The 15,153-nt window shown below is 44.5% G+C and overlaps 1 protein-coding gene across 1 annotated transcript in view; it reads left to right on the forward strand.

The window, feature by feature from the left end:
* DNAH2 (dynein axonemal heavy chain 2) overlaps positions 1 to 15,153 on the forward strand; it is a 98,294-nt gene that overhangs the window by 9,434 nt on the left and 73,707 nt on the right. Inside the window, exons 4-11 of the mRNA XM_069483320.1 lie at positions 4,217 to 4,445; positions 5,243 to 5,353; positions 5,521 to 5,759; positions 9,626 to 9,817; positions 11,596 to 11,801; positions 12,245 to 12,374; positions 12,643 to 12,825; positions 13,651 to 13,865. Coding sequence (XP_069339421.1) covers positions 4,217 to 4,445; positions 5,243 to 5,353; positions 5,521 to 5,759; positions 9,626 to 9,817; positions 11,596 to 11,801; positions 12,245 to 12,374; positions 12,643 to 12,825; positions 13,651 to 13,865 — 1,505 coding nt within the window. The remainder of the gene's footprint in view (positions 1 to 4,216; positions 4,446 to 5,242; positions 5,354 to 5,520; positions 5,760 to 9,625; positions 9,818 to 11,595; positions 11,802 to 12,244; positions 12,375 to 12,642; positions 12,826 to 13,650; positions 13,866 to 15,153) is intronic.

The raw sequence follows: 15,153 nt of genomic DNA on the forward strand, positions 1-15,153 counted from the left end.
ACCAGTGAAAGCATGTGCACAGAGTCAAAGAACCATCCTCCCTACAGGCATTGTGCGTCCACAGCTGTGTGGCGTGAACCTGAGAGCATTTGACAAAATCTCAAAAGAGAGAAAGATGGTGTGCCCAGCTACTCGGGAGGCTGGAGGATTGCTGGAGCCCAGGAGTTCGAATCCAGCATGGGCAACACAGTGAGACCCTGTCTCTTAAAGAGAGAGAAAGGGAGAGAGAGGGGGAGGAGAGAGAGTGTGAGCTTAGATGTTTTTTTTTTTTTTTTTTTTTTTTTTTGTTGCCCGGGCTAGAGTGAGTGCCGTGGCGTCAGTCTAGCTCACAGCAACCTCAAACTCCTGGGCTTAAGCGATCCTACTGCCTCAGCCTCCCGAGTAGCTGGGACTACAGGCATGTGCCACCATGCCCGGCTAATTTTTTGTATATATATATTTTAGTTGTCCATATAATTTCTTTCTATTTTTAGTAGAGACGGGGTCTCACTCTTGCTCAGGCTGGTCTCGAACTCCTGACCTCGAGCGATCCACCCGCCTCGGCCTCCCAGAGTGCTAGGATTACAGGCGTGAGCCACCGCGCCCGGCCGAGCTTAGATGTTTTAACAAAGATTTTCCACTGCCTTAAATTAGCCTTAACCACCTGCCTGTCCCCTGAAGCAATTCTCTTAGGCTCGAGAAAAGTGAATAAAACATAAAATACTCAACCCTTTCACTTTAACTTTAAGGGACAAAATAGACTGGTCTCTCACAGTGGGAGGTCAAGTCACCCCCAGTACGTTAGAGCAAAAAGAATGAATTCACGTGCTTGCTGCCTAAACATGAGCAAAATGAAAAGAAATTACATGGCAACTGCAAGCACCAAGGGGGAAGAAAAGGAACAAAGCATGCAAAAGAGGAAAACATAACTGAATGAACACAAAGAGATTCTTCACAACAGCATCACGTTATACTACAACTTAATAAGAACAGGAATTCAATTTTTAAAAAAGCCAACATGAAATAAAATGTGAGAGTGAGATAAAAGGGAGATTGCAGATTTTAGAAAATGAATAAAGCAGCATGTTACAAAACTGGTAGATTGGAAACAGCAAGGAACTGAATAGCTATGGCAGAAAATCCTGTCATCAACAGAGGAGAGGCTTGAGGTCATCAGAATGTATGCGGAAGAAAAGCCAAAGACATTAATGCAATTAGAGAGAAGCTAATAGATATGAAAGACAGACACAGATGATCTAGTGCAGAGAGCCAGCAAATGAAACAGAATATAAATTTAGAGCAAAAATACAAAGAATTTCCCTGAAATGCAGAAGGCGCTGAATCTGGGAATCGGAAGGACACGCTATTATATATTCTACACAGTTTGTTACGTAAGGTTTAATGTTAATATATGTGTCTTTGTTAAGTGACTAAAATTCGAGGAAATTATTTCTTAGGAACGTCATCTGTGTGGTATTTCTGCCAAGAATATTTAGCTTGAATCTCATAATGAGGAGACAATCAGATAAATACCATTTAAGAGACATTTCAGAAAAAACTGGTCTGGACTAGAAAGAAAGAAAAAGGCTGGAGAACTGTTTGAAATTAAAAGAGATTAAGGAGACATGATCATATATACTATCCTGGACTGGCTCCTGGAATTCAACATAATCTGTATATTATTTAAAGTATTGTATGAAATTAAATTTTCAGAGTGTGATAATTACAATGTTGGGTATGTTGGGGAATATCCTCACTTTTAGGAGAGAGTAATGCTGAAGTATTTAAAGGTATAGTGTCATGTTTTCTGCCTCTAACTCAAATGACTCAGCAGAGAGAGAGAGCACAAATATGGCAAAATGTTAACAATTAGTGAATCTAGATGAAAGGTATGTTCATTGTACTTTGCTTGTAATTTTCTTTCTTTCTTTCTTTTTTTTGAGACAGAGTCTCTCTCTGTTGCCCGGGCTAGAGTGCCATAGTGTCAGCCTAGCTCACAGGAACCTCAAACTCCTGGGCTCAAGTGATCCTCCTGCCTCAGCCTCCCTAGTAGCTGGGACTACAGGCGTGTGCCACCACACTCAGCTATTTTTTTCTATTTTTAGTAGAGATGGGGATCTCGCTCTTGCTCAGGCTGGTCTTGAACTCCTAACCTCAAGTGATCCTCCTGTCTTGGCCTCCCAGAGTGCTAGGATTACAGGTATAAGCCACCACACCTGGCCTTCTTGTAACTTTTTTATGCATAGAAATTTTTTCAAAGTAAGTTTGGGAAAAAATTAGTTTAGGCTCCTAGTCAAAAAACCAAATTATCTACCAGACATGTCAGGTTAGTCTCCGACCTCTTTGAATATTTTCTGCAGGAAAAACAGTGTGATCCAAGGGTACTATTCCCAGTCAAAATGTTCAAGTATAAAGGCAAAAAATAGGCTGTCATTTTCAATTTTGAAAGAACCATATTTAAAAAAATTAGAAACATCAATTGCAATGCAGTCAATCAAGAAATGAACCAAATAAAGAACTCAGGAATAGAGAATCAATGAACATTCAGTTCATTTAAACAAAGAACTGATATTAAATAACCATAGGAATTATAGTTATTTATAGAATGTGAATGTTATAAACTTTAACAATGTAAAAATAATACCATAACAAAAATTGGGAAGTGGAGGGAGAATGAGGATGTTAATGCCTTTCGAAGCAGAGTCGATACTACAACCAGTGAGTACCAAGGGGGAAGAAAAAGCAGTGAGTCAATAGAACTTAAAATTGAAAGAGAGTGAGAAAACTCTTAATATTTTTCATAATCTTTCTGTCTTACAACCGTAGAAAGGGGTCTTTTGGGAGGAAATCTCTCTTCTGGGTGAAGAAACATTTATTTGAGGCGCAATGATTCCTTTATATCAACTTCTATTTCTTTTTATTCTCTTAAATTCAAGTAAAATTAAATTTAATACTTTTAATTAAAACAGCATGATCCTATTTTAAAAAACTCATTTAATTAATTTTATATATGCATATATCTGTACAAAAATGTCTGGAATAATATTTTTTCTAATGTTAACTATTAATTTCTGGGTGGTGGAATTTTAGATGACATTTTTACTGTTATCTTTGTATTTTTTGCATTGTTTCATTTATTTGTAATGAAAATATATCGTCTTAACAAAAATTATTGATAAGCTTTTTAAAAAATGGACACAAGATGCCAAGATTTATTTCTGGGTAGTGGCAAGATGGATGACTGTTAATTTCTTCTTTATGCTTTAGTTTTAGTTTTTAAAATTAAATTGTGAAGAATAGTCACAAAAGCACTAAAGGAGGGAAAAAAAAACCCAGGTGAATCTGATCTTAGGGTGGGAATGGCCCATGTAAGCATGTGGTAGAAAGGACTTTAAAGAATTTTAGAATTTTTTTTTTTTTTTTGAGACAATGTCTCACTCTGTCGCCTGGGTAGAGTACAGTGGTGTCGTCATAGCTCACAGCAACCTCAAACTCCTGGGCTCAAGTGATTCTCCTGCCTCAGCTTCACGAGTAGCTGGGACTACAGGCGTGCACCACCACGTCCAGCTGATTTTTCTATTTTTTGTAGAGACCGGGGTCTCGCTCTTGCTTAGGCTGGTCTCGAACTCCTGACCTCAAGTGATCCTCCTGCATCAGCTTCCCAAAGTGCTAGGATTACAGGTGTGAGCCACTGTGCCCAGCCAAAAGTATCAGATTTAGCTACATGAAAGTTACACATTTCTGAATGGGAACAGCAACAAAAACTCACTATAAGCAAAATCAAAAGATAAATGAAAAACTGGGGAAAAAGGATATGGAACTCTACACAGCCGTCTCTTACTTCCAGTCCTTTCTGCTTTTCCAGTGGCTGATGTGCTTCATTCCTTCCTTCCTTTTCTACCACTCATCCATTCATCCATCCAAGAAACATTTATTGAGCAATACTATGTGTCAGGCGTTGGACTTGGTTCTGGAGCCAAGTTGGACAAAATACACAGCCCTACCTTCAAGGCATACTCTTTGCACTTCCTCCCCACATCTCTCTGGGTATGGAATCTATTACGTCCCTGGAAAGAACAGGAAGCACCTCATGGCACTGACTTTTAGAGAAGGATCAGGGTGCACACTAAGGGGCTGTGACAAAGGACTCCAGGTTTTCATGACTGGAGCCCCAGGTTCCTTTGGATATCATGGCTCGGACTGGAGACTGAACTCTGATCTACTGTGTTTCATGCAGACCCAGAATCAGATTGTCTACTTCATTCGCCAAGCACCGGTCCCCATCACTCCAGAGAACTTCGAGGCAACTGTGCAGTATGGGACGGTGCGGGGCTCCTACATCCCAGCCCTGCTTCGTCTGCTCGGTGGCGTCTTTGCCCCTCAGATCTTTACAAACAAAACCTGGCCGGAGAGCATTCGAAATCACTTTGCTTCTCATTTGCACAGGTTCTTGGCCTGCCTGACAGGTGAGCAGGAAGGCTGCAGTAGCTGGTTTTTCTTTAGTGCACTCCCAACCCTACTGGTTTGTCGAATAGGTGGAGTAGGGCACAGGATCTACCTTCTAATCCAGATACACTTTTCTGCTGCAGAAGTGGTTGGCCAGACCTGCTCAAGCTTAGAATTGGAATTTTTTTGAGACAGTCTTGCTTTGTTGCCCAGGCTAGAGTGCCATGGCATCATTGGCCTAGCGAGCTCACAGCAACCTCAGACTCCTGGGCTCAAGCGATCCTCCTGCCTCAGCCTCCTAAGTAGCTGGGACTACAGGTGCATGCCACGACTCCCAGCTAATTTTTCTAGTTTGAGTAGAGACAGGGTCTCACTTTTGCTCAGGTTGGTCTGGAACTCTTGAGCTTAGGGGATCCTCCCGCCTTGGCCTCCCAGAATGCTAGGATTACAGGCGTGAGCCACCACACACCTGACCAGAATTGGAAATTTTTAAGAGTGCATGTGAGGTAAGATGAAATGTAGGTGGTGCGGGGTGGTGGGGGGACCTGCATGTCTCATGGTAGAGAGTATTGAGCATGTGGTAAAGACCTTTGACTTTATTTTTTGGCAATTTCTTGTTATACCTCCATGAAGTTTCCCTCTTGCCTTCTGTCATTTCTCCTTTTGAGATCAAAAAAGCATGGGTCAGTTTCTCCTGACTGCTCTCCTGAAATGCATATACTTCCTGGGCCCCCCACCAATCATCAGCCATGACTGCTATGGGGGCAGCAAGAACTCCCCCCCTCTGAAAGCTGCCATGGGCCTTTCCTTTGCTTAGACACTCGGTACAAACTGGAGGGGCACACAGTCCTCTACATCCCCGCTGAGGCCATGAACGTGAAGCCCGAGGTGGTGGTGAAGGACAAAGAGCTGGTGCAGCGGCTAGAGAGTGAGTGTGGCTGGCATCGCCAGCATCTGCTGGGGGTTGCAGGGGAGAGGAAAGGGGCAGCCCAGATGTTGACAAAGGAATTGGGTTAGGAGGGCTATGTGGGGGCAGGAGACATCATTGGGGAGCAGCGTGAAGAAAGGCAAGGGGTTTTGTACTCTCCCTTGCAGCCTCCATGATCCACTGGACCCGGCAGATAAAGGAGGTGCTCAGTGCCCAGGAGACTGTGGAGACAGGAGAAAATTCAGGTCCATTGGAGGAGATTGAGTTCTGGCGCAACCGATGCACGGACCTGTCTGGCATCAGTAAACAGCTGGTGAAGCAGGGAGTGAAACACATCGAGTCCATCCTGCGCCTTGCCAAGTCATCCTACTTGGCACCCTTTATGAAACTGGCCCAGCAGATCCAGGTTTGTGAGTGGGTCAAAGGATGGAGGCTCAGTAAAAAGTGGGCAATGACTGGGATGATACCAGGGGCCGAGAAGGGGGAGCTTTCACCGACAGACCAATCCACCCAGTGTTTGGCCTGGTACTCATGGAGAGTGTAAAAGTTGAATAATACAGGGTCTCTAAAGGAGTTAATCGTGTAAGTAGGGAGACATCTAGTTAATCAACAAATATACGTCGAATGCCCTCGGTGAGCCCAACTCTTATACTCCAGCTGAGAAAATAAGATTTTCACAAAATAGGATTACTAGATGGCATGAAAACCAAAGACAAGCCCACATGGTTCAGTCTAGAGAGTTATAAGAGAAACATTTTTTATTTTAAATTTTTAAAATTAAACATTTTTAATGGTTTAAAACATTTTTAGTTTTATTTTTTAGTTCACAAATAGTAATTATACATATTCATGGGGAAGATAACGTTGTTTCAATACATAATATATAGTTATCAGATCAAGGTAATTAGCATATCCATCTTATTAAATATTATTTATTTGTGTTGGGAATGTTCAATATCCTCCTTCTAGATATTTGAAACTATATAATATATTATTAACTATGGTCATCCTACAGTGGTATGGAAGACTGGAACTTGGTCCTCCTATCTAGCTGTAATTTTGTATCCTATAACAAATCTCCCTATCCCTCCCTTCTCCCAACCCTTCCCAGCCTCTAGTATCTTCTGTTCTTTTTACTTCTATGAGATAAACTTTTTTTTTTTTACATCCTTGCTGAGATGTGCAGAGATCAACATTTTTTAGCTTCCATATATGAATGAGAACATGCCGTGCTTAACTTTCTGTTCCTGGCTTATTTCACTTAAAGTAATGCCTGCCAGTTCCATCCATGTTGCCACAAATGACAGGATTTCATTCTTTTTATGGCTGAATAGTATTTCATTGTGTATAATATACCACATTTGCTTTGCATTCATCCGTCATTGGACACCTAGGTTGATTCCATATCTTGGCTGTTGCGATAAACATGGGGGTGCAGATATCTCTTTGATATAATAATTACCTTTCATTTGGATAAATGCCCATTAGTGGGATTGCTAGATCATATGGTAGTTCTATTTGTAGTTTTTTGAGGAACCTCCATTCTGTTTTCCATAGTGGCTGTACTGGTTTACATTCCCACCAATAGTGCATAAGAGTTCCCTTTTCTCCACCGGCATCTGTTATTTTTTCTTTTTGATAACAGCCATCCTAACTGGGGTGAGATGATACCTCATTGTGGTTTTGATTTGCATTTCCCTGATGATTAGTAACATTGAGAATTTTTTCATATATTTGTAGTCCATTAGTATGTCTTTTTTTTTTTTTGAGAAATGTCTGTTCAGATAAGTTACTCATTTTAAAATCAGGTTTTTTTTTTTTTTTTTTTTTTTTGCTGTTGAGATGTTTGTGTTCCTTGTATATTCCAATATTAATCCTCTGTCAAATGAATAGTTTGCAAATATTTTCTCCCAATCTGTAGGTTATCTTTTTACTCTGTTGATTGTTTCCTTTGCTGTTCAGGAGATTCTTATTTGATATTATCCTATTTGTTTGTTTTTGTTTTTGTTACCCGTGCTCTTGAGAGCTTATTCATAAAATCTTTTCCCAGACCAATGTCCCGAAGCATTTCCCCTATGGTTTCTTCTAGTAGTTTTATTGTTTCAAGTCTTACATTTAGCTCTTTGATCCATTTTGAGTTGATTTTTTATAGAGTTAGAGGTGGGGGGGGGTCTAGTTTTATTCTGTATATGGATGTCCAGTTTCCCCAACACCATTCGTTGAAGAGATTGTCTTTTCTCCATTGTGTGTTCTTGGTGACTTTGTCAAAAAAAAAAAAAAATGAGTTGGCTGTAAATGTCTGGGTTTATTTATTTATGTATTTATTTAGCGATAGAGTCTCTCTCTGCCACCCAGACTAGAGTGCAGTGGTATCATCATAGTTCACCATAGTCTCAAACTTCTGGGCTCAAGTGATCCTCCTGCCTCAGCTTCCTGACTAGCTGAGAATAAGGCATTTGCCACCACACCTGGTTAATTTTTGTATTTTTTTTTTTTTTTTGTAGAAATAGGGGTCTCACTCCTGCTCAGGCTGGTCTTAAACTCCTGACTCCAAGCAATCCTTCTGGCTCAGCCTCCCAAAGTGCTAAAATGACAGGCATGAGCCACCTCACCCAGACATTGTATGGATTTATATCTGGGTTCTCTATTCTGTTCCATTGGCCTATGTGTCTATTTTTATGCCAGTACCACGCTTTTGGTTACTACAGCCTTATAGTATATTTTAAGGCATGGTAGTGTGATACCTCCAGTTTTTTTGTTTTTGTTTTTGTTTTTGTTTTCTCAGGATTGCTTTGGCTCTTTGAGGTCTTTTGTGGTTCCATACAGATTTTAGGATTTTTTCTATTTCTGTGAAGACTGTCACTGATATTTTGATAGGGATTGCATTGAATCTGTAGATTGATTTGGGTAGTATTGTCATTTTAGGAACATTAATTCTTCTGATCCATGAGCATGGGATATCTCTCCATTTGTTTGTATCCTCTTCCGTTTCTTTCATTAGTGTCTTGTAGTTTTCCTTGTTTCACCTCTTTGGTAAAATTTATTTCTAGGTATTTAATTTCTTTTTTTGTAGCTATTAAAAATGGAATTGCCTTTTTTTTTTTTTTTTTTTTTTGAGACAGAGTCTCACTCTGTTGCCTGAACTAGAATGCCGTGGCATCAGCCTAGCTCACAGCAACCTTTGGGCTCAAGCAATCCTTCTGCCTCAGCCTCCTGAGTAGCTGGAACTACAGACATGTGCCACCATGCCCGGCTAATTTTTTCTATATGTACTTTTAGTTGTCCAGATAATTTCTTTCTATTTTTAGTAGAGACGGGGTCTCGCTCTTGCTCAGGCTGATCTCAAACTCTTGACCTTGAGCGATCCTCCCACCTTGGCCTCCCAGAGTGCTAGGATTACAGGCGTAAGCCACTGCGCCTGGCCTGGAATTGCCTTCTTGATTTCTTTTTCAGCTAGTTCATTGTTCATGTATACAAATGCTACTGATTTTTGTATATCAATTTTGTATCCTGCCACTTTGCTGAAATCATTTATCAGCTCTAAGAGTTTTTTGGTAGAGTCTTCAGGTTTTTCTATATATAAGATCATGTTGTCGGCAAACAGGGACAATTTGACTTCCTCTTTTCCAATTTGGATGCCCTTTATTTCTTTCTCTTGCCTAATTGCTCTGGCTAGGATAAACACTTTGCTATGATGTGACAAGCTGATTATGTTTGTGCTGGGTCACACAGGAGGTAAGAGTGACCTGTATAATACAGATAGAAGACCTGTCTTCCTAGGTGAAATTTTCAGCTGGGTTAAGGGAATTGAGCCTTAACTAGCTGGAGAAGTCTAAAGCTCTGGTTGAGAGCAGGGCAGTGAAGGGGACTTGACAACCATGGGGACGAATGGGAGTGATGTCCAGCCAGTTGATTCACAGCTAGGGAGTACCCACTTTGTACAGAGCTCTGAAATCAACTGGAGAAAATAGAGGAATAAACACAAAATCTGGACTTGGGGAATTCCCATTCTGGTAGGGGGAGATTGTATGCACACATGAGAAAAGACGTAAAAATGCTTGTATAGAAAATAGTAAATGAATAAAAGTTGATATGTGCAAACTCTATCCAAGGGGCAGCAGAGATGTGAAATGATTGCTACTGGGCAGGGTTGATGGGAGGGCTTCCTAGTAGAGGCAAGTCAGCACAGGGTGCAAGTTGGGTGAAAAGTGCTTGCTTTGAATCAGTGCTTTCTAGTGGATAAATCTACTCCTGATTTCTCTTTACCGCCAGGATGGCTCTGGTCAAGCACAGTCAAATCTGACATTTTTGTCAATCCTGAAGGAGCCTTACCAGGAATTGGCTTTCACGCGGCCTAAGGACATCTCTAATAAGCTCCCTAAGTTGATCAGTCTCATCCGCATCATCTGGGTCAACTCTCCCCACTACAACACTAGGGAGAGACTGACCTCCCTCTTCCGAAAGGTGTGTGTATGCCAAGGGTGGGATGGAGGGTTTTAGGAGGGTAGCCAGATTTTCTGAAGAAGGTGGAATTCACTTGGCAGAAGATCTGTGGGTGGAAAGGTAGCAAGGATTGCCCTTCAGCTGAGACAGAGGCTAAAGGCTTCTACCTGCACCATCAGTTTTAGTGATGCTCAGCATTGGGGCCTGGCTGGGACTTTTTGTTTCCAGATGAAAGTAACCTAGGCAGGAAGAGGGGCTTCAGAGGCGGAGTTGATGGAGCAAGGGGAGGGAGGCAGGAAGGACAGATTCCCAGGTTGGATTGTGCAGAAGGGGGAGATCTTTTCCTCACTTCCCAGGAGTAGATTGCAGTGGGGGTGAAGTCAGTTTAGGAAGGAATGTCAGCTTTTGAGGAGGAGGGCCCGGTGCATTTCACTAGGGTGACAGAGCCAAAGAGTAGAGGAAGGGATGCTGAGCTGAGAGCTTGCTGGGCAGGGCAGCTGAAGAGCTGGGCTGCTGCAGAGTAGGGGGCCACCTAGGACAAGGAGTGGATGAGGAGCCCCGAGGTGCTGGCCCAGCCAGCAGTGGAGGAGCAAGGGTAAGATGGGTCTCTGGAGTCAAATCAAGGAGTAGGAGGCTGAGACCTGAGGCTCAGTCAGGGGGATGCAGAGAAGGGGCTGGGTGTAAATAAGGCTGGGCACTGAGGCTACTGGGACCTCTTCCACAGATGAGCAATGAGATCATCCGCTTATGCTGCCAGGCCATCTCCCTGGACCGGATCTTTGAGGGATATGTCATCTCCAGCAAGGAGGACCTACAAGGCTGCATTTCCTGTTGTCATGCTTGGAAAGATCACTACTTGAGGGCTGTGCAGATGCATACCCAGTACAGTCTATCTCCCTAATGTCCCATATATTACCCCCCTTGTCATTACTGTAGAGGGTAGATTCTGACTCCTTTCTTGTGCACATTTTTTAGCCTCTGGGTTATATTGTCCTAGACCTAGGAGTTTCTACATCTGGCCAAGTTTCCTCTCTGGATACAGATACTCCAGCTCCTAGCCCTGGGTTCTTCTCACTCTAATAATTTCTCTTCTCTGATCCCAGGAACCCTATCTTGACTCCACAGTCTAAAATTTCATTATGTGTGAACCTTCTCCTAGAACTTAGATGCCATGTCTCCTCTCCAGTTCTTCTCACCTTGAGTCTTTTCCTTCAGGATTCAGGAAAAGTGCTTCTTGGGATCTGGTTTTCTAGGGCTCTCCCTGAACCTAGGGCTCACAGTCTAGCTTTGGATAGCCAGATTGATCCTTAATGTTCCTGCTTTCTGATTCAATCTTTCTCCTAACACAGGTTCTCCGGTCGGGGCTGGGTCCTAGACCAGACCAGCATATTTGCTCAGGTTGATGCATTTGTGCAACGCTGCAAGGATCTCATTGAGGTGGGGAGATTGCTGGGGAAGGAGAATCCAAAGCCAGTAGCAGACCCTCTGAATCCACCCCCCACACCCCCCAGGCCCAGGAGCCACGGGAGATGGGGCAGAGGCTCTTATTAAGAGGCTAAGCATAGAACTTACCACTTCCTGCACAATTAATTGTATGTCCTACCACCACCTCACTCTTTTTGGTTTCTGTTATCACTGCCCTGGCCTCATATTTCATTCTGCAGCCAAAATTCATCCCAGCAGCCACCTGTGTCTGGTTGGTTCTTCTTAGTTTTTAGACATTTGAAGCTAAACCAAAGAACTCAGGACTTACAAGTTCAGAAAGGAAAGCAGGAACCCTCACACTGGCTTCTTTTTAGGTATGCGACTGTCAGTATCACTTTGCCCGCTGGGAAGATGGCAAGCAGGGTCCCCTTCCTTGCTTCTTTGGGGCTCAGGGGCCACAGATAACACGGAACTTGCTGGAAATTGAGGACATCTTTTATAAGCATCTGCACATGCTGCGAGCTGTTCGCGGTGGTATCTTGGATGTCAAGAACACCACCTGGCATGAAGACTACAATAAGTGAGTGACTCTGGGGTTGGGCAGGGAAGGGAGATGGGGAGACCAGCATGGGAGGAGTGGTGAGAGTGTAGGAAGGAATGGTGAAAGTAAGGACGGATTGGATGGGGAGGGCAGGACGGAGTGCAGGGGAGAGAGGTGGCTGCTCGGGTTAAAGTTCCAGAGCTACACTTGAATCCTAGTTCTGCCACATACACATATGTGACATTGGGCAAACTACTCCACCAGCCGGTGCCTCTACTTCCTCCTCTATAAAACAAAGTGACAGAACCTATTTAATCTTCATTCTGAGGATTAAATGGATTCATGGATGTAGAGCACTTAGTTAAGTGTCTGGCTCACAGGAAGCCCCCTGTACCCCACAGCACATGGGATTCTGACTCTGGGGGTGCACTTAGGGGCAGGCCAGGGCACCCACACTTCCACGGGCCTCTCTAACCGTGCAGATTCCGTGCTGCAATCAAGGACCTGGAAGTGATGACCCAGAACTTGATTACCTCGGCCTTCGAGTTAGTTCGTGACGTGGAGCATGGAGTGCTCCTGCTGGACACCTTCCACAGGCTTGCGACCCGCGAGGTGCGCCGCTCCGCCCGCTTCCTCCGATTCCAGGGTCTCTCGCGCTTTCCATGAGCTCCTCCCGAGCCTTCTAGACGCATCCTACCCCCACACCTGTGCCCTTTCCAGTTTCTGGAAGTGCTGGCGCCTCTTTCCATCCTCTGGTTCCCAGGTCCTGCGTCCCTGAGGAGCGCGACCCGCAGCAGGGGTGGAGCTTTCCTCTGGGATGAGTGACAAGGGGGAACCGCCTGCCGGGGCGTGTGGTCATCCTCTCCCTCTCCTTCCTTAGGCTATCAAGCGCACGTATGACAAGAAGGCGGTGGATCTCTACATGCTGTTCAATAGCGAACTGGCCCTCGTGAACCGCGAACTGAACAAGAAACGGCCGTTCCTGGAGCCGTACATGGCCCACTACTCCGGGCAGGCGCACTGTGTGCGGATCCTCCGGCGGCGCATCGACCGGGTCATGAGTGTGAGTGCCCGGCCTTTCCCCAGACCTGTCCTCTGTGAGCTGGGAGCGATGGGGGACGGGTCCAGAGAGGTCCCCTAGGGAGTTTTCGTGGCCAGCAACTAAATGGGAGGAGGGGAGTAGCAGATTCAGTTCAGTGAGGTGGGCATGGGTTTGGATTTGTAGAGGTGCCCAGTGTGGCTGGCAGAATGTGGATCATTTTAGGAATTCATATCAAGGTGCAGAGAAGGAATAGTGCCAGCAGAAGAGTAATACAACGTCAGGGTCCAGAGACCTTGACAGGTGGGGTCCTTGTAGGGCCTGGTCTCTCTGGAAGAACCTGCACGAAGAAACAAAACAATTTTTAACTTTTTGGGAATATAGGTCGAAAGCTATTGAGGTACTGACCTGCTGTCATGTGACTGGTTCTGGGAGAGAATAAGGCAGCCTGTGGACACCTGGAAGCTCCTTTAGAACTGGTGGGCCGGGACTGGGGCTAGCAAGGGCTGATACTAGTTTTCAACCTTATACCTCTTAAAGCCTTCATCTTCTGTGAGTTACCTTTTTCTCCCAGCTTTTCTCTTGAGCTGATTCTCTGTGCTTCTCTTTCCTCATTTGACTCACTTTCTCGTGGTGCCTTGGTCTCTTCCTCTCACTTTCTTCTTGACTCTGCTTTCCTTCTAACGTTGTCGAAGTCAATCCATCGCCATAGTAAGCCTTATACATATTGTTGGGGGTGTGTGTGCATGTGTGCACGTGTGTACATGTGTGCACGTGTGTGTGCAGGTGAGCATGTGGGAGGTGTCAGGGAGCATGGTGGCTCCGCCCACCTGTTGTTCTCCCCCTCAGTGCCTTTCTGGAGCTCATTTCCTGCCCCACATTGGGACCGGGGAGGAGAGTGTACATACCTATCAGCAGATGGTTCAGGCCATTGACGAACTGGTTCGAAAAACCTTCCAAGAGTGGACATCAACGCTGGACAAGGACTGCATCCGGCGGCTGGATACCCCACTGTTGCGAATCAGCCAGGAGAAGGCGGGCATGCTGGACGTCAACTTTGACAAGTACAGGCCCCACCCGCTCCCTCTCCAACTCCCCCAAGTTCCCCACCTTTTGGCTCTTTCCTTCATCTCTCTCTCTCTTATACTGTAGTATGCTTGCGATCACTTAATTTTAATTGTACAATTGATCTTTTAAAAAAGCTGATTAAAAAACAAACCCCCTAACCTACTAAACCGGTGATGTGGCTGTTCTGCCACTAGATGGCCGTGATGGCTCAGCTAAAGCATCCAAATCCCCAGCCGCGGTCTGGGCTTTCCTGAGAATGGATTGGGCTGTCAGCTCATGCCCCTCCTACAGCTTTGTAATTAGGACATTCTCATACCATAATGATTTAAAATGCAATTAACCCATTAATTAATTTATTCAAAAATATGTAGTGAGAGGCTTCCATGTGTTAGGAACTGAGATAGGCCCAGGGAATGTATAAAATGGCAAAGTCCCTGCCCTAGGGAAGTCAGGCTGTTACTCTGGAAGTCAACAGTTCTAGTTCTGGAGCGGGGCTTCCTGTCCATGTAAGATGCAGAAGAGGAAAATAAGGAAGAAGCTATGTAAGGCATCGGCCTGTAGAGATGAAAAAGCTTCTGGTGACGTGACAGGTTTTTCCTAATCAGAAGGCAGTAACTTTCCACTTGATCGGTGTTGGCTCTCGCCTGGCATCAGCTGTGCCCTGTGGGGAGAGTTGTTTCCTGTGCTGCTCGGCTATTGCTCTGAGCCTTGGCTTTCCCTCATAAAATGTCCATATTTGTTGGGACAAATGTGGAAGGGGCTTTGCCAGAGAAGGCCTGTGTGGAGATGGAGTCTCAGACAGATGAGACCGCATATGTCTGTCCTGGGTGGCTGGAGGTGGCCTAACCAGGGAGAGGTGACCCATTACGGTTGAGAAAGGAAGTGGAAGAACCAAGATGGAGAAGCAGTGCTGATGTCGGGAGAGAGGGGTAAGGCAGAGGCGTGGGTGAGAGGCTGAGAGGTTTGAGGTAATAAGGCTTTGGCCAGTGAGGGGTGCTGGAGACTGCCTTTGTGAGTTTCCTGGTTTAGTGAGCTATGACCGATCATTATCAAGTAAAAATTGCCTAACAAATCAACGGTATGATTCTGAAGAGTTAGAAGCCAGGCCAGAGTAACTCATAGTGATGACATTTTCAAATACATAATGGGGTTGAACCTGTAAGACACATTGTCCCACTGAGCTGGGTACCCCTAAAGGCACTGTATCTGGGGAGCCACTTGGACACCCTTGGAATAATATGAATATGAACATACTCAGTCCACCAATTGTTCTTTTTCCATTTC

Source organism: Eulemur rufifrons, chromosome 9 (genome assembly GCF_041146395.1).
Source record: "Eulemur rufifrons isolate Redbay chromosome 9, OSU_ERuf_1, whole genome shotgun sequence".
Taxonomy (NCBI): domain Eukaryota; kingdom Metazoa; phylum Chordata; class Mammalia; order Primates; family Lemuridae; genus Eulemur; species Eulemur rufifrons.